This window comes from Rhynchophorus ferrugineus, unplaced genomic scaffold (genome assembly GCF_030347505.1).
Source record: "Rhynchophorus ferrugineus isolate W39M unplaced genomic scaffold, kcgeb_rfMv2 rfM2, whole genome shotgun sequence".
Classification (NCBI taxonomy): Eukaryota; Metazoa; Arthropoda; class Insecta; order Coleoptera; family Curculionidae; genus Rhynchophorus; species Rhynchophorus ferrugineus.
The window spans coordinates 79,099,942-79,127,131 of NW_027472581.1; the positions used below are offsets into that span (position 1 = coordinate 79,099,942).

Below are 27,190 nucleotides of genomic sequence, written 5' to 3' on the forward strand. Positions count from 1 at the left end.
CATTATTTGCTCCTTTACAGTGCTGGTGTAGGTCGTTCCGGAACCTTTATCTGTTTAGATCGAATCTTGCAACAAATCCAGACGTCAGACTACGTGGACATTTTCGGTATCGTCTACGCCATGCGTAAGGAAAGGGTGTGGATGGTACAGACTGAACAACAATATATCTGCATCCACCAATGTCTGCTAGCAGTCTTAGAGGGGAAGGAAATGACTGGACCACCACGAGAAATTCACGACAATCAAGGTTTTGAAGGTACATACAGACCATAAAGATTCTTCTTGTTTTGGGCGAGTTATATAGCTTTTTATTTATTCCTAAAGGAAGCGGTAATTGGTTATATTGTTGAATGTATCCATCATTTATACAAACGAATTTAAACAAGTTAATTAGTATATTTGGGTCTCTTTAGATGATGGATATTGACATCTTGCTTAATTTTGGCTTACCTGTATGTATTATTTTGTACTTGCTACAGACATGGTTTGGCACATATTTAGTCAGTGTAAAAAGCTGCTTCTCTGTGGTTCAGGAAAGAGCATAACTGGTACTAAGCCGGTCGTCGAACCTCCCAAGCTGGGTTCGCCGGACGAAAAGGGAAAGGAGAGGTAGCTTTGCAGGTTGTCGGCACTAAATCTGGTTTTTCTCACCGCTGATGGGTTTAACGGTGTAAGGATAAACGATCTATTTCTTTCACTAGTTTGCATGGATCAGTCGCCTTCCAGTAGAACATCGTTTAATACATCTAGCTCAAATCCGATAACTAATATTGTTTCATATAAATGCAGTTATTTTATTTTAACCAAACACAACTTTTTTCAATCCGACTAACCTAACACAAGCAGACATTATTTAGAAAGAAAAAAAAATACAAAAGAACAAATCACACCAGTCCTAATGATCATTAACACTAAAATACATTTAAACTACTGCATGATTTTACTAACAAATTAATGTATCCTTTAACGTAACTAAACGCGCATTTGCACTCATCGTTTTGTATTACTATACATATCTTTTTATTTCTGTACAATCCTGAGCTATATTTTATCTGTATATATATAAAATAAATGTAATAAAAAAATTAAAATAAGTAATGTATTGTACAAAATGAATAATTATTATTGTTCATATTGGCTGTATTAGACGAATCAAATATCCATGTGCAGATGACTACTCAATTTCAATGAAATAATTTTGAATTTTGTTAAGCTTTATTTAAAGATTGCAATTATTTATAACAGATTATTAATAATTTTAATACAGAATATAATACACTTTATAGTTTAAAAAATTATTATGGATATAACGTCGAAATAATTCTATTCTGTCGATGCATCAAATGCGCGTTTATTTTACTATCTAATTTAATTAACTATATATCACTATTATAAATTAATTGTTATTATTAACAGAGGACGAAGGAATAGCAGAATCGGGAATGTGACGACCAAATAGCCCGGGGAGATGGAACCAGTAGCATTTACTTTAAATTGTATTCAGTAATTATATCTATATACTCATGATTAGATATTACAGACGTGTTCTTTTTTAATGGTAGAATCAGTAAACGATTATTTAATTAATTCAAATAATACCACTTATTTAGATAACACGTCTTAGTATTACAATAGTTGGTTCTTATCTGAAACCACACCGTATATAAAAGAATACTCATCTTAAACTTATTAAAACATTTAATTAGATGCACATACTTAACGATATAGGGAATGATTTATTATTATTTATGTAATAGTTATGTTTTATCTGTTAGACCTATGGGTTTATTTTTGTTGTATTATATATTGTACAGTATTTTTTAATTAATTAAGGTTTTTTTAATTAATTGTAACTCCTGTATTGTAATAATTTCTATTTCATCAGGGCACTTAAAATAGTTAATGAAAGACGAATACGCCAGATGTTTGAGTAGCTTTAAACCACATGCGAGTTAACCAGTGAATTACAGGCAATGCAAAAAAAAACTATTCAAGCATCTTATGGCATAAAATTAGAAACGAAATATTTTCTGAGAGGTTTTTTATAAAAAGATGATAAATTCTCCATAGATTTTAGACAATCCAAGTGCCAATTTTACCGAGTATTTCCAAATATTTACGCCATTTACAGGCGGGTAATGTTAACGTCCAAGAAAGTACCAATGAATAGTAATTCTCATTACATTTTTTTATTTGGACCTGTTATGTTGTTGATTGATGTATTCATAAGGCTTACAATAAAGTATCGTTTAAAATTGCACGTTAATTTATATCAAAATTGACTTAGATTAAATTAAGTTATGTCACTGTGATATGGTTTGGTTGACTATTTTGTTTTGGTGTTGTTGTTTCTGTAAATTGCCAAACGGTTGGACTTCCAAGGATATCTTTTATGAAACTGTTCTTTTGCTTTGTTGATGTTGATGTGACTGGTTTTTTATTTTAACACAACGTAGATTTCCAAAGAAGACCAATATAATTTAGGTTTTATACGCACAATATTTAAAATTATCTGCTAGTTCACATTTCATGTACTTAATTATTTTTATATACTCTAACATTAGACATGTAACTGAAATAAAATATATAACAAAAATATGGAGTTTTATTTATTATTGGTTCTGATGACAATTATAAAAACAACACTAGACCCTAATTTGTAGAGAAAACCGATATTTTATTACCAGCGACCAAATATGAAACAATATAATGACTCTGGTCTCTGTTTGAGAATCATTCAAATTTTCTTTTTCTAGTTTTCGTCAAATTTTACCACCGGTGGTTATCATAGGAAACAGCAGTCAGCAAATAAATTAAACAATTTGGTGCAATCTCACCATCAAACATAAGAACATCGAAGCACTTGTTGGTTTCTACGTCACTAGTATTTCAATGATCTAGAGAACCGTCGTATATAAGCTAATCTTTGATAATTAATCATTAAGAGGTTGAACGAAATGGTCAAGTGATAGTTTGTCGAAAGGTGTCAGTGCCACTAGAGGCCCCAGCAAATTGATTTTTTTTGATAATAGGTCCTGGAAACAAATATTCTCTCAAAGTACCAATAGAGTTAGCCTTAGAAATTCTGAGGTTCATGGTCAATATAGACCTGAATTAAGAAACATCGGATTTTTAAAGAAAAAAGAAGTTTGTAACAGGCAAATATATATATTCTATTTGCTTTTTATAAAATATTCACATTTTTACTTATAACGACCGTTTCTTCTTCAATTTCTTCTTCTTTTTCCCCGGCGTCTCATCCACTTCTAAGTCCTTGCCATTTTCTTCAAAAACTCTCTTTTCTCCACTGTAGAAAAGATAATTTAGTCACTTATTTTGCAAAGACAATTCATCAATGGTTGAAGCACATTTATCAATATCATTTTCAATGTCACTAAAAGAGTTCATCTCATGTGGAACTTTTACCACGACGAAGCTAAGCAGCCGAGAATATTTTCATATCTTAAGACAATAAAACTTACCTTTTAACTGATATGATACTTTTCTTATTCTTCCCCGTCAATACTTTGGACCATTCTTCCTCTGAACCTTTTATGACAAACTGATCCAAATTTTCCTTTTTCAACTTTTCCAATTCCTAAAATAAAGGGATTTATCAGCACTGAGGCAAAAATATTTCACAATTTTTACCTTCTTTTGTTTCTTTTGTAGTTCCCTGGCTGCCTCTTCTAGCTCATCGTTCATACTTTTTGCTACTGGTGTTAAATTAATATCTTTCTGAGGTTGAAGTGATTTTTCAATGTCTTTCTCGAGGATAGAATTCAGATAATGTTCACACCTACGAATTTCAATTCCAATAATTTTTATTGTAATATTAATGCAGTAATTAAAAAATACCTTCGCATCATTCTATTGAACAGACCCAAGACTTGGGACGATGGTAGATCCAGCTCCGCGGACAAAGAATCTACTGTTTTATGTTGCAAACCCAAGCCCAACATAATTGCCTATAGTTGAAATAATAATAATTTAGCGTGACTTAAATTGAAGTAAACCGATCGACTTACCGATTGAACAGCTGACATTTGCACTTCTCCCATTTGATTCAAGAAGAATAATCTGGCTAGGGTTGGTAAAAGATCCATAATTAAGTGGTAATCAACCAGATTCTTGCTGTACATCTCAAGTCGTTTAATATCATATTTGGTTATTAGCATTTCCATTTCTTGTCTGCTTAAATCTAAAAATAATTTAATAGTTTTAAGATGCTTAATCTAACAATCTCACATGAAGTCACCTTGCGTTTTTGTTTTAACAGCTTTGTTAGTGAGTACACCCAGAGCCAGAGTAGGCGAGAATTTATTGAATTGATAAGCCAGTAAACTGACAAAGCGTCTCTTGAAGTCGATCCAATATGAGTTAAGCCACGTGGAACTTGCAGGCCTTTCGTCAGTGTTTAAAACATCCAACATAATACAGGAATGCTCCCCAGTCAGATCATTTGTGGTCTGTCTTAAATAAACTGGAACGAAATTGGCCCTGAAAATTTGAATATCATTTATAATATGTAGTTTTATTTTATAATTTAAAATAACTTACTTTTTCCAAAATTTAAGGAGTTGTTCTGTCAATCCAAAGGATACACCAATATAGTCCAGTTTCTCAGGAGGCCTTTCACTTAATTTCAGTAATAATGGCGGTAAAGACTTTCTAGGCTCAATGGTTTCTTCAAGTAACCTAATAAAAAATATCCTCCATTAGATATACCAACAATAACAGTTTTGCCATGTACTCCATATTTGTGTAAAAATATTAAGATGAAGAATTGGATGCATCATCTCATGAAGACTCTTATCAAGAAGTAAAATAAAGGATGTCATATAAGTTAACACCAAGAGATGTTAAATGACAAGTTCATTCAGCTTCTTTATAATATAAAGTGATAAAACTTAATAGTATTAAATAACACTTATGTTTTTAAAAAGCCAAACATTTTACATACCCTACTGATTCATCGTCGACATTCTCCAATGTCTCCTGTACTTGTGATGTGCTATCATCATCCAAACTAGGAATTTTCATTTCATAATATTGTTTTAACAGCTCCAAAGCCCTAGCACCATACCCCATCTAAAATTATGAATAAAAATAGATTCCAGTCAATGAAATTATTCAAACACATTGTAGGCATTTTAAAAATAAATTTTCATTAGAGGATTTTACACAACAAAACTGAAAACATACTCCTTGATAATCAGGATGAGTGGCAATTCGAACAATTCGAGCACCAGCTAATTTAGGGAAGTCCGAATCTTGGTACTGCTGACCTATAGTCCATGGAATCAGATCTCCAGAAGCTTTCTTTCCCCTTGAAAAACCATCCGTTACGGTATTCTTCGATATTTCACCTTCTAAACAAACCTAGAAGAGCAGAATCAAAACAAGCTGATAACATACTATACACACTTAATCACCTGTATGAATACCAACACTTCAGGTAAGGTTTTTTTATTCGGATCAACAGGTCCTAGAAGACAGAATAGATGATGAGCAGGAGCATCGGACATCATTTGAAGATCATTCGGTGTATTCTAAAAACGATCATGTGTTATATCAAGACTAAAACAATACTACATTTTGATACCTTATAATGCGATGCGACGTAGAGAGCGACCAAACGTTGTAAAAATTCCTCCGACGCTCGATGGTAACAAAACAAAGTGTCTCTATTAATGTAGTATAAATCACAATTATCTGGAGGGGGGCAACCTATGGAAAAAAAACTGTAAATGAAAGACCCAGTCGCTTGTCGCATTCAACTAACCAGACAAAATTGACGCCACACTTGTGGAATCTAAACAGAGGAGTTTCGTCAGCCAGCTCTCCACAGCATCTCCGGGCTTGTAACGGATAGATTCATCTAAAGTTACCTGAAAGTAATTCTTTTTAACTGGACTTAACATTATTACTTTTCCCTGTTACCTCATGTAAGGTTCGACCTGTGGCTGCCGCCGTGTCCTTTTTGTTAGCAGCATTTGTGTTTGCTCCAACTGGTACCGTCTGAATCCTAAGCTGTTGCAATAGTTTCAACGATAAAGAACGACCTACAAACATAATAGTTTCTATGTCACTAAGTCATCTGCGTTATTCTTGTGTGGGAAATTCTATTACAACTTCTAAAAAGGTTTTCTTTTCATAATTCCGAAATATATCAAGAGTATATTGGCAAGAACAAAAACCTGAATCTTAAATATTTACACTGTTAGAAGGCAAGACGTAAGTTAGAACAAAATGCATTCAAGTAGCTAGAACACTATAGACCACATAGAAAAAGGAATGGGTTACAGATTCCGAATGAAAATTTTCAGGTGAAGGAAACTTAGGACCGATAAAATTGTAAAAATACTTATATATAGTTTAGTTTATATACTTATAGTTCGACACATTGGTGGCAGAAAATTTTCAACAAAAATCCAAAACGTTCGACTAGTGATTGGCGCTATGTTTTTTTTTTTGCGCCATTGGAAACCGCCGATATTATCCATCCTGATATTGAAGTTATTAGAATTAGTTATCAACTGATGAAGATTTATTCATAAATGATTTACTACGAAGGTGCTTGGAAGGTCATACCCAAAATTCTTGGAATGTTATTAACAAAATAAGTTGTAATTTCTAATTATATAAATGTATCATTTTCCTAGATATAAAAGAATAAAAATACCTTCCAATGTTCTAATAAGATGTAAAAATCTTTAAATAATACAATTATTTTATAAACTTTATAAAAAATGGTTAAAAATACAATGTCTAAAATTTTAAGGCATTGAAAGGAGTTTCCTCTTAAGTTACAAATATATATTCATCTAATAGTATTCCAAAAATAAGTACATACCAGTTCCTTCATAACCATTAATAGTAGAAGCTAAAAATACTAAATAAGGACCAAACATAGACTTCACAAAAGGTAAAGGTATAGCAGCAGCTTCATCTATCACCAATAGCTCAGCTTGTGATAATTTATGTGCATCTGTAGGATGAATATACTGTATAGTTTGCCTATGGTCCCTAAATATATTAACCCTAACTATAGCTTTATTAAAATCTGGATTAGTACTTTGAACTAATCCATAATCAATGTGTTCTTGGTACTCCAAAGCATCAAAACCCTGAAAGAAGGTACATAAATTAATTAACAGGTTCTTAAGTAAGCTCAATTTAAATATTTTAACTTACTTTAAAAACAAATTCAAAAAATGTATTCAAATTTTCAGGACTGGGACTAGTGACAAATATGTTAGAGTATCCAAAAGCCACAGCTGCTGATACAGCCAATCCCAAAGCTGCAGATTTACCCCGACCTCTTGATGCTGTCAGTGATACTGTAGATCTACAAATAAAACAGTGTATGCATTCTACTATATATTAATTCCAAATTTACCTTAGGGTTTTTTCAGATATTGCTTCAATAAATTTCAATAAGGCTTTGCCTTGATCTAATGTTTTACAACAGTTGATAAGATTACCAACAGGTTGAGTGTCTCGCAGTTGTTGTTTCAGATCAGATAATTCAGTTTCACTTTCAGTTGGTTCTTGAGAAATTTCTACAGGTGTCACATGAAGATTATGGGATGATATTGGAAGAACTGTCAGTTGATCATCAACAACCAAACACCTATTAATAATTGCTGATAAAAACAGTACATTTTATTTAAAGTTCACCTACCTTTTGCAAGAAGCAAGTGATAAAAGGAATCTCTCATTAAATCGACAGATAACATCTTGATGAGCTTCAGTCCTAAATCTTTGATGAACATCCATACTCATGGTATACAGCTGCTTTAATGAATTAACACTCCTATATAAAATATTATTTACTATAGCACTCACTTTCGACAGAAATATACTAACATACCTTAACAATAAAACAACCAGTCCTCCTCCCTCAACTGTTTCAATAGTTCTAGCTAACAAATTTGGAGTTAAAGCTTCAAAATCTTGTAAAACACACATACCATAAGTGTTACCCAAAATTTTATGGGTTTCTGAATAATAACAATATCTAATTTTTGTCGATGATAAAAATAATTCAAATGGATCATCCTAGAAATAAAATGTTTATTAAAATGAAGATGAATCAAACTTATTAAATGTATTAACAGCCTACTTCATTAACACTGAGTTTTCCTGCTTGTATTTTATGTTGGAGATGCTTCATTCTTTTCTTTCTGTGACTGCTAAAACCAAGTTCTTTTTTGTAACACCATAATACAGAAGGTCTAGCTTTAACTTCAGCTTTAGACAGCATATGATGCAAAATTACAACCTAAAAGATGTTTATTTAATATTAAATAACTTAAAGATATGCAATATATTCATAGTATATATTGCAAGTAATACCTGGTCTCTTCCTTTATCTCCAACTATTACAAATAAAGTTCTATGTCCTAATTCAACGCCATTTTCAATTAGTGTCCTAATACGATTATCAATTTTCTTTCGGACCATTTTAGATATATTAGAGAAAAACACAAACCGTTTAAATTAAGATGAGCAATGTTTTGAATTTCAAAATATTATATACACGTGAAATTCTGAGGTTAATACCAACGGCTTCTTCTTCTTAAACTTGAGGTCATATCCATTTATATATATATATATATTTTTTTTTTTCTATTGGTATCTGCGTCACTATTTGATCTGTGTTACTTGTATTGTTAAACTTTTGCATAAATACAAATAAGTATTATAATATCCACAATTTGCATACAGGTTACAATTAAAAATTATTATTATTATTAGTTATTTGAATAAAATATGGATTTTATTTAATCCATAGAATGCGATCTTCCGACTTAATAAAGTTGTACCTATATTATATACTTCTGAACCACCAGAGGGCGCGCCAAGAGGGCTTACAGCGGAAAATTTAAAAAATACATTTTAACTATACATGAAGGGGTTTACGTGAAAGGGTTTAAAAAATAAAAACTATTAATTTACTTCAAAGATTTTGTATACGGCGATACAAAGCGACATTGAGCGTAAAAATAATAAAACACATACACATTTCAATGCAATCCACTTAGAGCAAGTGCAGGATTAGAAGAAAGTGGCATCTACCGCCGAAGTTCTAAGCGAAATCGACCAAGCTGCAGGTTTTGCTTTTGTTTTTATAAAATGGTGCGTGTGGAAGAGAAGAAATATTACTATCAAGACTAAAATTCGCGTCTTTTGAACACTTATTTTCCCAATCCTTCCGTATGGCTTCAAGACACTATTACAGTGTGACATCTGTAAGGTTGGGGTCTTTCAAATGCTTAAGGCAAATTTAACCATAGAGTATATATTAATCACTCTATGAATTCAACTAAGAACATTCGAAGTGCTGCGTCATCAACAGTGGCGTATTGTTTGAGAAATAGAGACTCCTCTATGTATTACATAATAACAATCAAATATTATTTAACAGTTAAATACTAAATAAAATAAAAAATACTATGTAATCTGACAATTAACACTTAACAAATATTGAAAATTTTTCATTATGCCAATAATATAATTTTAAATGGGATATTATACTGGAATAATTAGACATTAAATAATAGTTATTCAAAGCATATTCTCAACATTAATAAAAAAAAATATTTTCATAACATTTCATGTGAATATACATATACAAAGGTAATATATATGTAATATTAATATTAATATTATATATGTAATAATAATGTTTATTTCCTAAAAAGCTAACACTTAAATGCAATATCTACAAAATAAATTGTAGTATAAAATATATTTTTATAGTACAATTTCTATACTTAGAGTAAACATGAAAACATTTACATTGACACAAAAAGCCATTTGAAATTGGAACATAATTAACTGAATAATATATTATGCATCTGAATTATCTTCCTCAAACTTCTTCTTCCTTTCCTTCCTTATATATTTCTTGAAAGTATGTAGTTCAACACTATCCATATATATAGATTTTGCAATAGTTTTTTTTTTAAATTACCTTTAACATTAGCAACGCGGAAAGAATATCGATAGGTTTTTGTATCATCATCGTGAGAAGTATGTATAGAATAAACGTTATATCAATAGATATTTTTGTTTACCAGTATTTTCTGATTGTTGCAAAAAAAACATTTATATATTGAAAATGAAATATCGATATTTCTATTCTCCGATCTATTGATATTTACAAAAATATCCCAATTGATCGATATTTACAAAAACATATCGATAATTTTCTTCGCCGCCGACTTTCCTATTGTCGATTGTGTCGCTTTACACATCTGGCCCTCTAGTGTTTCTGAAGCATATATAGTCATGGTCCAAGGTCATGCGGTTAAGATCCCCTTCTAAGTATAATTTTTGTATTATTTAAGCGTCGGTTTGAATTCTAAAAATTTGGAGTTTTTATTCTGTCAATTATCTATTTAGTGGAATATTTACAGAAACTTGGAGAAGTGTTAAGAAAATTCCTATTCGATTTATTGACTAGAATCCGGAATGACTAAAGTGTATAACATAGGAGACAAAGTGTTTGCCAAAATTAAAGGATATCCTCCATGGCCCGCTAAGGTGAATATTTACAATATTTAAAAGGGTGTTTTAACTGATATATCATTATATGTATAGCATTGCTTAGTAAATTAAGTTTAAACATATCAAAGTCATCATTAAACTAATTTTGTTTCTTTTGGTATTACTGTAATTTTTTTTTCAGATAGAAAGTGATACAGGTAAAAAGAAGTACAATGTAACTTTTTATGGAACACAAGAAGTGTAAGTTAATAATGTTATACTGTAAATATATATTTTCATATGATAATGTTTATTTTATTTTAGAGGAGTTATTAAGGCTGAGGATATTTCGTACTATTTAGAGAATAAAAACAATTTTGTACATAAATATCTAAAAAGAGTAGGCTATAACTCTGCTGTGAAAGAAATTGAACAAGCGATAGAAGAAGATGGAGGAGATGGTAGTGAAAATGCTGTATTAGTTGATGTAAGTAAACATACATTTATTGAATAGGACTCCGAATAGTATTCAGTAAAATAAATGCTTTCTTTTAAGAATTCAAATACATCTGTTAACACAAGCATTACTGATAAAAGGGGTGTTAAAAGAAAAAGCACTGCAGGTAATGATGAAGTGAAAAAACCAAATACCAAAACAAGAAGAAAAAGCACTGCTATAGATGTTAAAGGTGAGTTTTGAACTTTGTAAAAAAATAATATATTGCATTTGATGTATATGTAGTAGAAAGCTTTGCTGAGTCTGAAGAGTCAAATCTTAAAAAAGCAAAGAAGAAATTACTCAAAGTTGAAACTGGTATGTGTATATATTTCAATAATATATAAAATAATATAAAGTATTAATTGCAGAGGCAGAGTCAGAAACAGTAACTGAATCACCTGGAAAGAAAGTGAGGAGAAAGTCTATTTTATCAGAAAAGGGTTGGGATATTTTCAGGTTTATGTTTCCTATCATATTTTAATAAAATTGCTATTTTAGAAACTACAGAAAATACACCTAGCCTAATTGAAGGTTCAGGTCATAATTTGTCAGAGACAGATAGAAAAAGCACTGAGATAAAAGAGGTTAAAATTAAGCTTTCTGAACTTGAACAACCATCAGAAACTACTGATGCTACTGTTGAAGATAGAACAAAAGAGTAAGTGTTACAAAACTTCTCTTGGATAATTTATAAATAGTATAACTGATTGGTAACTTCCTTACATACAGCCAAAATGTGAAGTTGTATATGTTGGCTGGACAGAAAGTACCAGATATAATAATTGAAAAGAGCCGACAAGCTTTTGTTATTTGTGAAAAGTTTGTGCAACTTCTTCAAACATGTTATCCAAAAATACATTCGAGTATTGTTTTATGTGAATTTGTTGTAGGAATGATCAAGACTTGGATAGTGCAGACAAAGAAAATGAAATATTAGCAATTAAATCAGATATAGTTACAGAACAAATGTTAAGGAATAATCTTTTATATGTAAGTATTAATATAACTACATTAATGCAAAATTTCTGTTGTTTCACAGTACTTACTTAGTGTTAGTTATTTTTATATTATAGAATATCAGTATTTTTTTAGGCGGAGCATGTGAAAAAGAAGGAGAATATGTATAGAGGTACTTTTGTCACTCCTGTTCAAAATTTTTGCTAAAAATATTTTATTTTTAGAGAAACCTGTTGAAAACAGACAGGACAGCAAGAACCAGACATTCCCTGTTAAACTATCATCAGGAGCAATATGTGGCTTTCTCATTCATAAAGACTGGCCACTATGTCATAGCAACGAATATGAAAGAGCTTTATATGATGCAAAGGTAGAATTAAGTTTTTCCTTTTGTTTGAAATTTTTCATTTTGATAACATAAAATTTTTTACAATTAAAAAAAATATTTAGGTGGCGACATTGTTATTCCAACTCAAAGATCAGGTAACTTCAGGAGATAAAAAAATTGAAGACGTGGATAGTTTTAAAGTCATGCCAGACCTGCGTATTACAGACGATGAACTTACTGAGATAATCTACACAAAAGACATTGAGTCTAAGAAAAAAAGATTAGCACGGTTGAAGACAGAAGCGGATCTGGTAACATTGGACTCGAAGATAAAAATGAGCCTTGGTAAGTTTGATAGATTAACTGTTGCTTAGAGATATTAATTAGATGTTTAGGTCTTGATAAAGCACTTTTGGATGATGCGTTAAGTTGTTTAGAAGAATTTAAAGACATAGAGAGATCGCTGGACGCCCTTATGTTTAAGAAACACCCACATGTTCTAGAGACTATACGGAGGTAAGTTCCTTTTGTCCTATACTGCGTTTAGCTCAGCAGCTAGGTGAGTTTTGCTAAGTTCATGATTTTAACTGATCATTTACATGAATTTTTTTACGCATTTAAAATACATTCAGCTTAGAAATCTAAATGACCTTCCATAAACCGGCGTTGAGCAAAAATATTTCGCTTTGTTTCTTTGCGAGATTTTTGACGTCTCATTTGCATAATATTCATAAATATCTTTCCGACTATTGATAGGAGACTTATTTCTTTATATATAGGTTCTACAATGCATATTATCACTGTTTCAAATTGCACCTATCAATGGTTAGCCAATGACGTAATATTAAAGTTTTGAAAAATCTAAAATTTCTCAGAATTTGCAATTAAATTAGTAGAAAACATACCTCATACATTCCAATTATGATAATAGAGGCGATTACATATACCTACTTTTTGTATACCACATCCTTGTCTAGTTTGGTCATGCTCACATGCTCTATTACAACCCACTCTCACAAATATCTATTTCAGGACATAACTTTGTATAAAATTAGTATTTACTTATTGTTCGATTAATAAAACAATGAACTCACGTCATCTAAATTTGACATTAAAACGTCGCAATGTTGCCGCATCAACTTTAAGTTTTAGTACATTTACAACAAAATCCTAAATAAAATAATGAAACAAAAATAATTTTATTAAATGTAAAATATTAAATAAAATATATCTCGTTCTTGTTCGAAGTTATTGTTTAAAGACGCAATCTGTTTCTGGCTGACTGCCTAGTGGCCGTATTTTATATCAGAGTAATAATAAGCAGCGATTTGAAATGTATCAAAACAACGTTTGCCGTTTTATAACATTAATGTTTTAAAGAATTTAGTAGGTGTTTGACAACCAGGCGAATTTTGTAGACTTTGAACGTATCAGTCAATATTGTATCTCTTTTTAACTAGAGTGGATTGAGAAGGAATATATTGTCTGTTTTTAAAACGAATTTACAAATTGCTATAGGCAATACATTCGACATTCGTGATGACGTGAGTTCACTGTTATTTTGAGTATATACGGTGTCCACCCTTTAATAACTAGGAAAAAAATTAATTTACTGTTTATTGTTCACAAGCCTCTTTTAGTTAATGCACAATAAATATTTAGCCATAGCATTACCAGAATATAGTGTCTTATTTGTAACTAATCACTGGTTAAGTTAATTTATGGATTAAACAAGTTTTTGAATAAAAATCAAACCATACAAATGTCTTTAAGTGATTATAATATAGATAACCATCAAGGTTAACTTCTTCCTTGATGGAAAGATTTGATTTCTCAGTCTCGTCCTTTGAGCCAGAATACTAATGTATATTTACAATTTCTTTTAGATTACGTAAATATGTAGGAAACGTTAGAGAATGGAAAATGGACGATAAAGAGTTAACAACGTTTTCTAAAAAAGCCGAGAAGATACGATATGAAGCAGATAAAATTTACAATAGTTTAATGGTAATTGAATGCTATCAAGTCAAGCTGCAATGTAACTAGAGTAATTTTATTTTAGAGTATTATTGATGTGCGTATTGAAAAAAATACCTTTTGGGACTCATTTCTAGAGGTAGTGTCTGAATTCAGAGCTCAATGTAAAGAGTTCTCTGATTTGGACATTTTGGTACTGTGTGCTGAACCAAGTGAGATATATTTTCGTTTTATATTGTCTCTAGATTAATAATATTTTTTTATAGATTCTAGGCAAGCCTTTTTGGATCAACTGGATGAGATAACTGAACCAGAGGTGCAAAACTGACGTACCGCCTAATTCGTCTGAAATAATTATAACTGTCTTCTTTTGGATGTCTTGTGAATAGATAGAGTATTGAAATAATACAACTTTTTTTTAAAATTGTTTTGAATAAAGTATACATTAAGAATTTTACGTTAATGTTTTTATCCCTTTAGAGGGAGTTTGTGGATTTTTTTCACTCTAATTTTTATTTAAACTCTGTATACTCCACCAAAACCATAAATTTTCTTAGCTTTGTAGTATTCTCCACTGTTGATCAAAATGTCTCCTGTTTTATGGGCTTACTTTAGCTCTATGTATTGCAAAGTACATTGAGATTTAGAGTTGCTGGTGATCCGGCTGTTATTAATTTTTTCTTTATTTTATCAAGCCATGAAAGTTATATAGTGTAGAGTAGGAGCGTCAACATTTTTAATATTAAATCTGTTAAGAATTTTGTATTATAATATCGGCTAATAATAAATATTTTTCATGTAATTATATCCGCTGCTGTGTTGAAAATGAGTGTATAGACGTCATAATCACGAACTTCGGTTTTGGTCGCAAATAAATCACATATTGTTTAATAGAGTAAAACAACCCACATGAGAGATATTAACCAAATTATTGTTTCATTTAAACATAATTGGCCCACGACACCACTGAATTTGGTTAATGGCTACATGATGATGGAATGGGTTATTAATTTTAAAATCGGCTTATTGATATAGATTTGCAACTCCTCAAGGAAAAGTTTAGGACACGTAACCTCTACGAACAATAACCATATCATCTTGTCTATATCGATGAATTAGGGCTAGGAGAAAGTTACATATAGTAATTATATAGCGTTTTTATCGTTAATACAGTGAAAAACTATCAATCGATCAGTCTGCCGGCTAAAAGTCCGCACCAAAGTGTAACTTTTTGTGTACTCCACTTTACATTGTTTTCACATAATTACTTCCACTACAATATTATGAAACATGGGAGAGATATTTTTTTGGCGAATTTCGATTCGGATAGCAAATAGAGCTGGTGAAAAGAGGTCTGCAGGATTTTAATAATTTATATCTTGAATTACTACTTTAAATTAATATGGTTTTCATAAACATTTTTCCATATATTTGTAAGATATTTACTTGCTAATAGTTTTTATAACTGTAGCATATCTTTAATTTTTTGAAGATCAACCTTCAAATTCATTATAAGATGAAATATAAGACATTTTATTGCTATTTTTAGATATAGAAAGGAAGTCCAATAAATAAACTCAAATTTTAGACTGGCATAAATATTAAAACAACAAATACTTTTATTGTCTGATTCATATTTCACAAAGCATATTACATGAATATTGTGAAATAGTTCAAAAATGATATATTCAGACTTAAATAATCATCATTTAAATTTGAAACGCTATTTTACATGTAAACTTGTATTAATGCCTTCTTCCACCTCGAGGATACCTTTTGAAATTGTCGGGATTCGGCGATCGCCTCTTATCTCTCGATGTATAAAACTTGTCGCGACGTGGAGATAATCTGGTGTTTAATCGCTGTGGGGAATGTCTCTGACTCACTCCTCGGTCTTGTGAGTAAACTTCACCATACCCATTTGGACTCTCTGCATGCTTAGCATCTTCATTGTGCAATGAGCGATGTTTAGATTCAACCGACGGATAGTTTCTAACAGACGAATCTGTATGATTTGGTGAAGCATTCTGTTCCCATCTGAATGAACTGCCCTTCATATTTGGAGACTTGTCTTCTGGAGTACCAACAGATTCTCTGCTTTGAAGCTTCATGTGATCATTGTAATCTCTATTGTGCCTTGTATTTTCTGTGTTAAACGATTGTTCTCTTTTTCCCGCATATGAGTCATTAACGGGCGAACGAAAATGAGTCTTTTCTGATACTAGTCTTGCCTCTTTTGGCGGGGTGTACCTTTTTGATATCTTTCTTGGCGGGGAATGGCAATCCCGTCCTCCTGGTGAATTGCTCCCAAGTCGCAATGGAGAACGCTTCCTCCCGTGAGTCCTCTCTCGATGCCTCTCCCGTCTCTTTTCCTCTTCTCTTTTGCGTCGCTCTTTTTCTTTAGCTTTCCTTTCTTCCTCTTCTTGAATTTCTAAAGTGATCGGTTTCTTAAAGGGGCGGTCTCTGCCTCCAAAACGTAACTGGCCAGATTCTTTTTTTCCACCAAAACCACCACCCAATCTTCTTGGAATCCAACCTTTAAGCAATCTAAAAAGTTATAATTTTATTATATAACAAATTAAAAATACAAAAATAATGTATTACAACTATTTACTAAAAAAGCAGTACCTTTCACATTCAAAATCAACAAAGATCACATTGCCGTCAACAACCATTTTGTTTGCTAATCGATAAGCATCTTCGGCTGCTCTTTCTTCTTCATACTCGACAAAAGCATATCCTTTAGGCATACCGGTCACAATGTCTTTAACCATTCTGAATCTCTTTAATTTACCATATTTTGAGAAAATGTCCTTAATGGTATCTTTAGTTGTTTCATGATTTAGTCTACTGACGAAAATAGTGCACTGTGGATGTCCTAAAATAATTAAAACAAACTTATTAAAAGTTCGTAGGTTTATACCTCAGAAACAAAGTAACCTTTCACAAAGCGATTGGGTCTGTAGGTGGATTTTAAGGCTCTTTCTACAGCTCTGTCGTGGGGTAAAACGTCGGTACCATCAATCGAAGCACATTTTATAGGGTCATAAACCTTTGCAAACTTACACCAGTTTTGTAGTACATCTTGATTTTTTTTCTAAAATATAAATACTTATACCTTGAAAACATTAATAATGAATAACTAAACTAACCTCGTGTTGCATTACTTATTAAATTTAAATACAATAGATTTTAAATTAATATTTAAATACTCATTGAGTATTTCTAGTATATGTTAATTTGAGGTTATGTCTAACCTATATCCTCTATATACAATAAGTAAATATTTAGATACAGACTACAGATACTTTCTATACAAATACAGATTATATACAGATACGATACAGATATTTGTATTCTATGATAGATAGGGTGTTGGGGACCGAAAAAAATTTCGATATTTCCATATATATTGAAATTTGGTTTATTGGTAAAGAAAATCGGAAAATATCGGCTATAAAAATATCGATATTTGGATATATACTAAAATTGATTAAAATTTGGTTTATTAGTAAAGAATATCGGAAAATATCGGCCAAAAATATCGATATTTTTTCCGCATCCCTATTCTATGATAGTTTATAAAGTTAGAAGAGCTTTGTTTAATAATTTATTTGAAGTACATTGCTATTAATTATAGGTACATAAAGATTAAATTTAGACGTAATTACTTCTACTTCCCGCAGTAATACACACATTATTATAGTTTTAAGGATATAATGATACTTTATTGGATATTTTTAGCAACAATTATTTGTTGCAATGCGGTTAATCTTCCAGTTGTTATAAATACCTGGGCATTTACTAAAGCAACAGAAAATGGTATTTTAAAAATTGTAATGTTATAGTGTCACTTGTGTGGTTTAATTCAAATATGTTTCAGCTTGGAACACTTTAATAAAAGAAGACGATTCTATTAGTGCTTTAGTAGACGGTTGTAAAACATGTCAAGATCTTCAATGTGATTACACTGTAGGATATGGAGGAAGCCCTGATGAAAATGGAGAAACTACCTTAGATGCTTTGATATTTGATGGGTCAATATTTAAATAAAAGTAATTGTTAATCAATAACAATTCAATATTAATGTATTTTTAGAAATACTATGGATATGGGTGCCGTGGGGGGATTGAGGCAAATAAAAAATGCAATTGGTGTAGCTAGGAAGGTGTTAGAAAATACAAAGCATTCATTTCTGGTTGGAGAATTGGCTACAGATTTTGCAAAAACGATGGGTTTTCCTATAGAGTCTTTGGAAACAAATTATTCTTTACAATTGTTAAATTCTTGGCTAGAAGCAAAATGTCAACCAAACTTCTGGGCTGTATGTATTTATTGTTAATTTTTGTGAAGTACTCTTATATTACCTTCGAATTAGAATGTTTCACCTGACCCATCTAATAATTGTGGACCCTATAAACCCATAGGTAGACTCTATTTACCCAATTCTCATAAATGCAGAATATTTGATCAGTTACTGACAAATGAAATATCTCAAAAATGCAGTGATGGTTTCAATTCAAAAAATCATGATACAATTGGAATGCTCGTCATTAACAAGAAGGGACATATAGTTGCTGGTACTTCTACCAATGGTGCTAATCACAAAATTCCTGGGTAAGGGTAAATATAAACATGCACTTCTATGCTAATTATTATCTTGACAACACTGTCAAAATTATTTAATTAGTTTTCCTCATACTGTTAAATTGAATATCTGTTCAATGCAAACAAGTATGTGCTTATTTTAATTATGCGATTATATCGGCGTTTGCAGTTACATGATTGTTGATTGTTTTTAGGAGGGTTGGTGATTCACCAATTGCCGGCGCAGGTGCTTATGCGGATAGTGATGTAGGAGCATCTGCAGGTACTGGGGATGGAGACATAATGATGCGTTTTCTCCCGAGGTAAATGATAAAAATGCCACTTAATTTCATCGTTCAGCATTATATATCGAATTATAGTTTTTTGGCAGTTGAACAGATGCGACTAGGGAAAACACCCGAAGCCGCCGCCCAATACGCAATCTCTAGGATAGCAGCAAAATATCCGACGTTTTTCGGTGGAATTATTGCCGTCAATAAAAAAGGTATCGTCGGGGCAGCCTGCAATGGCATGGATAAGTTTCCGTACTCTATAATGAATGCAACAACTGCTGAACCGGTTGTCAACTATGCACAGTGTTAATTTAAATAAATACATTTCTACCTATTTATGTGCTTCTTTATTAATTTAATTTTTTTTAAATTTAATAGCCACATGGCATACATTTACAAATTGTTATTCATTATCTATAGTCTATCCAAAGTAACAGTAAATTAACGTCATCTCAATTGCCTCATTTAAAGTTAAAATTGTACCCATTTTTGTTTATTTTAGGTTCAGTATATAACAACATTCAAATATAAATAAAATTATGAAATAAAAATATAAAATATAATTTATTTTAATATTACAGCATATGTTATCTAAGGACTTAAATTACAGTTAATTAAACAGCTACGACAGTTTGTAAGTTAGACTTACTTACTTTTTTATGTTTAGATTCAACTCTTTTCTAAACTATCCATGGTATCATTTGGTGGCTTAATCTACCAATTATTAATTGTACATCCATAATATTACTTTATTTTATTTTGATTAGATAATATATATAGGTATATATATAAATAGAATATATATAAATAGGTATTTATGTTTAGTTCCTTTTAGCTCTTCGTTGCTGTGTTTTCTTGTAAAATCATCCTGATATCAGTATATTTCTCCTCAGTTTTTTCTGTGAGTACCTGTGTATACTTTTCTTGATAACATTAGATTTAATAATAAATTTTAGTAACATTTCATTATTGTACTTAATACAGATTCCTTCTTTTAAACTAAAGAAGAAATATTTACTTTAATACTTTCCTTTGTTAAGTACAATAATCAAATAAAGAAAAATAATTTAATCCCATAGCAACCTTAAACTAAATGTCTGCCATCTGCTGCTCCGTCGAGACATGTTGAATTACGTTGTTAGTTGTCGCCCTTAACTGTAGATCTGGTCTGATGCCAAGCATTAGATACATCAACGCTTCGACTTCTCAGTTTGAAAACTTCTGCTTTGTATTATTTTCTTTCCCTGATTGCAAAGAATTTAATCATTCAAAGACTGAGGCTTTTTTTTAAATTGACCGATCTTTTAGCCTGGCATCTAGTCTCTCTTCTTGAAGCTCTGAAACAACTTCATTTAAGTGGTTCTTTGAAGTGTTTCTCTCACAATCTTGTGATTCATCATTAACAGTTTCCTCTTCTGGTTTCACATCTTGAAATGGTAGTTTAATATGTTCATTGCAACATTCAGGTTTCTCTTCATACTGTACATCTCTAGACAAAATAACGCTTTGATCCTTTTCAATCCAAATTCTAAACCGGTCACCACCATCATATCCTATGAGGCGCCCTTTTACGGCTTTTCTATCCATTTTTCTTCTTTTCTGACTAGGGATATCGGCATAACATGTTGAACCAATGATCCTTAGATGTTTTGTTAGATGATTTTCCCGTTCTGTTCATTTATACTGCAGTGTTAACTAACTTAGCCCATAATCCTGCTGGATAGGTCACTTCTGTATTTGAATATTTTAAGTTCCTGGCCATTTCAACTACAGTTCTATTGTCTCGTTCACAAACTCCATTATGCTCATAAGTGTAGGGTGCCGTCAACTTTTGTGTAATTCTGTTTTTGCTTAAAATAGATCTAATCTTTCTATTGTAAAACTCCTTGCCATTATCACTCAGAATCTCTTTTACTGAATGTACTGTCTTTGTGTACCTTAGAAAGTCCTTCAGTGCTTCAATTACCTTTGACTTTTGTGCTATAAAATAACCATACCTAAATTTTGTATAATTATCATTAACCAAAACAAAATAACGCTTCTTTCTGAATGATTCATCAAAAGGTCCACACACATCTGTTGATATTAGTTCACCTGGAGTTTTTGACACCTCTCTTGTACCAAATGGTGAATAATGTACCTTTTCATGTGTACAAATATCTATAATTCTTCTATAACGCCTTCCCATATATGTTTAGTGCCATCAATTTTATGGGATCTATTAGAGCTCTAACTTATCTTGATATATTGAACTTAAAATCATTCCCTGTTGATATTGCATTAACTTCATTAAACCAAAAGTACAATCACACCTCATAATAAATTAAAATTTGGTCTTGAAAATCATTATGGATTGGAGAGTTGAAACACTAAAAATGTATGTGTTTTTTAAAGATATTTAGATTTTAGAGTATTTAATCTGTGGAACTACTTAATATAGAATATAGACAAATATTGCATGTTGTCTCTCAGAAGTTTTGTTAAATAGCCTGAACTAAGACAAAATACAATATTAGACTCTTGTTTTCCTCAGAGCAAAATTCTCTGGAACTGAAAATATAGACTCAGCTGGTGATTTAACAACCTCAAGTGGTACTAGAGCTCCCGTTAAAAAAGAATATAAGTTATCTACCATCTTCATCTTCTTCACAATTTTCTCCGGGAGAATGATGTGAAAAAATTGAAGTTATGAGCCCTTTTAAAGATTTCTAGAACATACTAGGGGAAGGATGCTGTTTCTACCTCCATGACCTCTAATAGATCCAACAAAATTCTTTAAGCAATCTTGGTTAAGATTTGCTAAACAGATGTAGTTATTTGTAAATTTAGACAAAATAGATTTCTTTAAGGTAATAAATCCCCTAAAAGTAGCAATTAAATTTTTAATTGATGGCACCATAACAAATATTTTCTTCATAAGGCAATTGATTGAACACTGATTGTTCTACAAAGTTAAAGTATTGCAAATATTTTAGGGATATTTTACAATTAAAAGTAGTATTTATTACTACTAATTATCCAGTTATATTAATTTTTACCTTCTTGTAAGACTTCTTTATGCAGAGACATCACACTGACAGCATACGAACAACTTGGTAGATTAATTGAATTTTATTACTACTAACATTTTCATAAGGTTTTGATTTTCTGTAAACAAACAATATATAAACAGACATGAAGTAGATAGATAATTTTATATGTACTTGATAAAACCAATGATGGATATGCATTTACCCTAATACCTGTTCCTGAAGGAACTGGTATTAGGAATTCCTGGAAAATGTCCATAACAGACACCATGACGTTGATATATTTACATTGTGGTTTATCCAGGTAACTTACTACTATGTACTTGATCAACCCATTTTTGGAAAGGAGCGAGATCATTCTTTGGGAAACGATGTCTAATTTCAGTAGTAGATTTTTACCCCGGTACACTACATCTTTTATTACACTGACGCATTGTCATCATCAAAAATGGAAGCCCATAGAAAATGCTGACTTCACAGAATTTGATCGACCAATCACGTTTCATGTTAGTGGCGGCACCAGGAATTTAAACTAGCCAATCACAATTTGCGATCGCAGCGCTACAGTTGATTGAACTAAACAAAACATTTCCCCAAGGTCGCCTATACCGTGTAATTTCTATTTTTTCTATGATTCTAATCTAAATAAAATAATTGAACTAAAATGTTACCAAATATAATTTATTTTAACATTATAGTATATCTAAAAACTACAGTTAATTATATAGCCACAATAACTTTTAGGTAAGAGTTAAAACCTCTTATCACTATTGCTTTCAAGAATTTTGTATACGTTTGACAGCTGGTCGCCGTCCGGTTTTCAGATGTACGTTAAATTATTCAAAATATTAGTTATAATTACTATAGGTTATAAACCGTCAAATATTCTTTTAGCCATGACGCATTACTAAACAAACTTTGAATAGATTATCGCAAAAATAGTATGGCAATACATTAATGCTACTTGCTAAAGTAGTATTTAAATTTTTTAATTTATTTATTACGTTGTTAATAGTCGTTGCCAACTAACCTACAATTTGTTTTTAAATTAACTACTTATATATCTGGGAGGTCTCTGGTCTAATATGTTTATTAGGGATGCAGAAAAAATATCGATATATCGAGATTTTTTAACCGTTATTTAATTTCATCGGGCTAAATTACTCTGTCACGGAGCGATAAAAATATATTAGACTAAAATTTTCAACATCATCAACAACGAAACAAAGTATTTGTGTTCGAGCGGAACCTGCCGGAAGAACGCTTGTTCCTTCAGACTATTAATTCAAAGAAATGAAAATGCACATGGCCTAAACCGAAACTACATTATGTTATACAGAATAGAGGAAATGAAATACGAAGAGTTGATTTAAGTAATATAAAAAATATTAATTAATAACGAAGTATTTACAATATATACCAATCTTCTGAACTTGTTATCTACCGATTATCAATCACTACATAGTATAAAACAAAGTCGCCTTTTCTGTCCCTATATCCCTATGTGCGCTTAAATCTTTAAAACTACGCAACGGATTTTGATGCGGTTTTTATCAATAGATAGAGTGATTCAAGAGGAAGGTTTATATGTATAATACATGCATAATATACTAAGGCAACATTGCTAATTTTAGAGGTTTCTAACGTGATGTCGCAAATTAACCTATTTTTTTAGGCTTATTTAGCAATTAGCAAAAACGCTGCCTAACCCTACGAGTTAGATCAAATTAATGTACTACAGTATTGTACACCATAAAAAGGTCTAAAATGTTTATCTTTTAGGGATAACCCACATTAACCATTTTTATTGTTTACTTTTTACGTGAGAAAATGGCTTATTTTCGAAGCTATTTTAAGCAATACGGCATTAATCCTTATCGAATTAAGTACCTTAAATACAGTGTGCAATTAATATAGATCAATATGGTTCCTTACAGCATGTAAATTAAACAAATATTTTCGGAGATATTACAAATTTAAAATTTGCGTTTAAAAATGTGTAATGTAATAAAAATTGTATGAATTTAGATATTCCAAAGATAGCAGGAAATCTTCATAGTAAGTATAGGGGAAGAGGAATTGTTTTACTCCAAATTTAATGCGTGCAGGCCAAGGGCAGTAATGAATGAACCAAAAATACTGGATCGATTTTAATCATGTTTTCATTGAGTGACATAGGCATATATATTTTATGCCCGTGCAAAGTCGGAGCGGGCCGCTATGTTTTTATATACAACGTTCATATTTTTTCTGTAGTGTATTTAATTTAGTATCAGCATTGCACCCGTGCGAAGCCGGGGCGGGTCGCTAGTTTTCTATAAGTTTATTTTATTAGAATCAACGACTCACCTAGATTTGTTAAATAATCCTGAGTTTGCATAGCACTGAAAGTTTCCCTAAACTTAGTTTAGTGTAATTATAAAAATTATTTGGTGGTTTAAACAATCTTTGCGATAATGTAACTTTGATTCTTTATGGACAGTATCATCAGTATTGAGTGTTTTATTGTTGCTAATTAACATAATAAGATATACTTCGTATTAATATAAAGCGACTTGGTTGTCCCAACCAAGATAATGTTAAGTAAACGTTAAAGGTAAAGTTAAAGATAATAATTACACATTACATACTACACATATTTAAAATTTTTTTATAATAAAACTGTGTTATAATAAAAATCAGAATACAGATACTATGTACTTGTGTAGATAGTACATCAAATATTCGTTTTAAAAATGGTTATCAACTATGTTACACTTTACAAATCTAGAGTTATGCTAAAATATTTTTTCTATTTGTTCATTATCAATAATAGTCATTAACTAATATTATTTGAAATGTGATCTAGTTAGTGACAATATTAATTATTATCTTTGATATCCACAAAATAAGTTAATCTTCGTGTGAATTTTATTTCATCGTAAAGGCTCACGAAATAATGAAACCCTCTGAAATATTTAACACTAATATTGTTGCAATCACACTCTGTAATATTAGTTAACTGTTTAATAAACTTACTTAAAACGAACGTTCAAAAATCATTGTTTCTTGAACATCTTCAGGGTTGGATAGATGTTATCAAATGCCTCATCTATTTCTTGTCGTACTTTAGCACCACATAATACCACTTTGCCCGAGAGGAATATCAATAATACGATCCGAGGTTTTTTCATACGGTAAATTAGTCCAGGGAATAGTTCCGGCTCGTAGGAACTTAAAGAACCGTGCACCAAGGCTAAACCTTCCAATCTGATCTGAAACTTGACATCGCAACTTCCTACCATATTCTGTAACAGAAACACGGACTAAATGAATTAGTTAAAACTACAAATTTGATTTACCGCCCTGAACCGCCCGCTATTATATTTAAAATTAAGGTGTTTTTTTTCTCTTGAGTGCATGACTCCCAAGGAATCATGCCAAAAAGCATTTATTTTGATCTCAAGAATTCTAGACTAATAGCGAAAAAAATTGCAATTGTATTTTCAATAATAATTTTTAGTTGGAAAAGAAATTTTTATTATTCCTTTAAAAATTTCTATCATGAAAAGCCTATATTTAATTACTAGATTTCTATTATTTCACATCCTATAAAGATCTAAATTACCACAATATCGGAACTTATGAGTCTGAAGTGCTCGTTTTGAAAAAGAAAATGATGCGATAATGCGTTGTATTATTATTATTATCTACAATATACACCTGTATTTTAAAATCCAAGAACTTGACGGAAAATCCGAGTTTCTGTATTATCCGGGCATATTTTCTTGCTGCCAGCCTTGCGTCTTCTTCGCTCTTTGCCCCTGTACATACCATCTTCCCAGAGCTAAATATTAGAGCTGTAGTTCTTGGTTCTCTTATTCGCATTATCGCAGCAGCGAAACGTTTTGGATTATATTCCGCATTTCTGGCATGTAATGCTATTTTCTTCAGGTCCAGTTTGCAGTTCAAGTTTACAGCTGATACGATGTTCCTAGAAAAAAGAAAACTAGAAATGTTACCTATGAACTTTCTGAAGGAATTTGCACATACTGTAATTGAGGTTTAATTCCATGGTCTACTGAAAGAGGTGTTATGGGGGTCATAGGGGATGTTATTGTAGGGACCTCTATAGTAGGTGTAGTACCACCGGCTTCTGATTCTCCTAAGTTTACCATTGGTAACATCATAGTATATTGCTATAATAATGAAAATAAATATATAGATGGAAAAATGGTCTTCTGTTAAATCGTTCATATATTATGAATGTTATTACAAAATAAAACGAGAACAGTAGATTTATTTAGTAGATAATTCAGTTGTTTTTTCATATATAAGTATATGTATATACGTATACCTTCAAACTTTCAAAATTCCTAAACCTAAATTCGGTGTTAGTCCTCCTATTGGGGCTAGTGATGGTACTTGACTAGTAACAAGCTGAATCTGCTGCTACTATTGCAAAGCACTTGGTAAAATTTGCTGATATAAAGCTGTACCTAAACAGGATTGTACATATAGTTTTATTTAGGAACCCTTATTGTTTGATGTAGATTATAACAATTGTAACAGCAAATACCTTGCATTTCTAAAAATAATTTTAAATAATATTTACCAGTACTAGGTATACTACAGCCAGGGCTGAAAGAAACACAAGGCAAGGAACACCTGATCCATTTTGATATAAGATTATAAATATATATATTTATGTTATATAACTCTACAAACCTTTATACACACTAAATTCACTTACAATTATAAAGTTATATATTTCTTCATCAGGAAAATGATTACAATGCATTGGGGGCTATATATATAGAGGCTCCTCCTACCCCCTATGAATAAATCAATTGTTTTCTTTGTATATATATATGTATATACAAAGAAAACAATTATAAAAATTATAAGATAAAACAATATACAACATACAAAGAATAATATATACAAAGAAAACATTTGATTTATTTTCTCAATAGTTCCATTGTTCTTGTTTTATCTTGTAATTTCTATAATTTTATCTTGCGGTGTATATACATATAGATAA

At 31.1% G+C, this 27,190-nt stretch overlaps 6 protein-coding genes across 26 annotated transcripts in view; 3 read left to right on the forward strand and 3 right to left on the reverse strand.

Annotated features, from left to right (window-relative positions):
• Window positions 1-2,596, forward strand: part of Ptp10D (Protein tyrosine phosphatase 10D) — an 89,439-nt gene extending 86,843 nt beyond the window's left edge. For 4 of the 11 annotated variants that reach the window (XM_076396335.1, XM_076396336.1, XM_076396333.1 and 1 more), the window contains 3 exons: window positions 21-256; window positions 480-609; window positions 1,417-1,537. In XM_076396335.1, the coding sequence (XP_076252450.1) occupies window positions 21-256; window positions 480-609; window positions 1,417-1,459 (409 nt within the window). In that variant the 3' untranslated portion in view covers window positions 1,460-1,537. Of the gene's footprint in view, window positions 1-20; window positions 257-479; window positions 671-1,416 lie in introns of all 11 variants that reach the window. The other 7 variants (XM_076396340.1, XM_076396338.1, XM_076396339.1 and 4 more) reach the window with 3 other exon arrangements.
• Window positions 2,597-3,148: 552 nt separating this feature from the next.
• Window positions 3,149-8,592, reverse strand: l(1)G0020 (RNA cytidine acetyltransferase l(1)G0020). Of its 2 annotated transcripts, none has more exons than XM_076396344.1 (20): window positions 8,362-8,592; window positions 8,129-8,287; window positions 7,877-8,064; window positions 7,688-7,819; window positions 7,403-7,636; window positions 7,198-7,351; window positions 6,857-7,130; window positions 5,944-6,065; window positions 5,786-5,891; window positions 5,606-5,730; window positions 5,436-5,552; window positions 5,206-5,382; window positions 4,964-5,091; window positions 4,561-4,698; window positions 4,259-4,500; window positions 4,029-4,201; window positions 3,859-3,968; window positions 3,652-3,799; window positions 3,483-3,598; window positions 3,149-3,307 (listed from the first exon to the last, which is right to left on the reverse strand). In XM_076396344.1, the coding sequence occupies exons 1-20, from the start codon at window positions 8,467-8,469 to the stop codon at window positions 3,208-3,210; spliced, it is 3,051 nt and encodes a 1,016-aa protein (XP_076252459.1). In that variant the 5' UTR covers window positions 8,470-8,592; the 3' UTR covers window positions 3,149-3,207. The 2 variants fall into 2 exon arrangements, with proteins under 2 accessions (XP_076252459.1, XP_076252460.1); XM_076396345.1 differs by having other exon boundaries at window positions 3,149-3,394.
• Window positions 8,593-10,289: 1,697 nt separating this feature from the next.
• On the forward strand, window positions 10,290-14,715 carry Jasper (JIL-1 anchoring and stabilizing protein). 2 transcript variants are annotated; one of them, XM_076394987.1, is made up of 15 exons: window positions 10,290-10,554; window positions 10,700-10,758; window positions 10,822-10,984; window positions 11,054-11,186; window positions 11,240-11,311; window positions 11,365-11,436; window positions 11,495-11,654; window positions 11,887-11,986; window positions 12,089-12,125; window positions 12,178-12,323; window positions 12,404-12,626; window positions 12,677-12,797; window positions 14,168-14,288; window positions 14,344-14,470; window positions 14,525-14,715. In XM_076394987.1, exons 1-15 carry the CDS (start codon window positions 10,483-10,485, stop codon window positions 14,584-14,586), a joined length of 1,668 nt encoding a protein of 555 aa, XP_076251102.1. In that variant the 5' UTR covers window positions 10,290-10,482; the 3' UTR covers window positions 14,587-14,715. The 2 variants fall into 2 exon arrangements, with proteins under 2 accessions (XP_076251102.1, XP_076251103.1); XM_076394988.1 differs by having other exon boundaries at window positions 11,243-11,311.
• Window positions 14,716-15,840: 1,125 nt separating this feature from the next.
• On the reverse strand, window positions 15,841-17,549 carry LOC143191367 (uncharacterized). Its single transcript, XM_076396351.1, has 4 exons — window positions 17,411-17,549; window positions 17,199-17,355; window positions 16,887-17,136; window positions 15,841-16,805 (listed from the first exon to the last, which is right to left on the reverse strand). Exons 1-4 carry the CDS (start codon window positions 17,420-17,422, stop codon window positions 16,004-16,006), a joined length of 1,221 nt encoding a protein of 406 aa, XP_076252466.1. The 5' UTR covers window positions 17,423-17,549; the 3' UTR covers window positions 15,841-16,003.
• Window positions 17,411-26,991, reverse strand: LOC143191369 (TATA-box-binding protein). 9 transcript variants are annotated; one of them, XR_013004489.1, is made up of 8 exons: window positions 26,875-26,990; window positions 26,762-26,814; window positions 26,504-26,645; window positions 26,200-26,345; window positions 25,870-26,140; window positions 25,186-25,454; window positions 22,177-22,285; window positions 17,411-22,082 (listed from the first exon to the last, which is right to left on the reverse strand). XR_013004489.1 is itself a non-coding variant. In XM_076396355.1 (7 exons), exons 4-6 carry the CDS (start codon window positions 26,334-26,336, stop codon window positions 25,206-25,208), a joined length of 657 nt encoding a protein of 218 aa, XP_076252470.1. In that variant the 5' UTR covers window positions 26,337-26,345; window positions 26,504-26,645; window positions 26,762-26,814; window positions 26,875-26,990; the 3' UTR covers window positions 17,411-22,285; window positions 25,186-25,205. The 9 variants fall into 9 exon arrangements, 8 of the variants coding, with proteins under 8 accessions (XP_076252470.1, XP_076252472.1, XP_076252476.1 ...); XM_076396355.1 differs by having other exon boundaries at window positions 17,411-22,285; XM_076396357.1 differs by lacking the exons at window positions 17,411-22,082; window positions 22,177-22,285 and adding an exon at window positions 24,795-25,115.
• On the forward strand, window positions 17,940-19,472 carry LOC143191368 (N(4)-(Beta-N-acetylglucosaminyl)-L-asparaginase). The gene is made up of 6 exons (XM_076396352.1): window positions 17,940-18,080; window positions 18,142-18,295; window positions 18,357-18,582; window positions 18,637-18,875; window positions 19,061-19,168; window positions 19,226-19,472. The coding sequence occupies exons 1-6, from the start codon at window positions 17,978-17,980 to the stop codon at window positions 19,446-19,448; spliced, it is 1,053 nt and encodes a 350-aa protein (XP_076252467.1). The 5' UTR covers window positions 17,940-17,977; the 3' UTR covers window positions 19,449-19,472.
• Window positions 26,992-27,190: the final 199 nt, after the last annotated feature.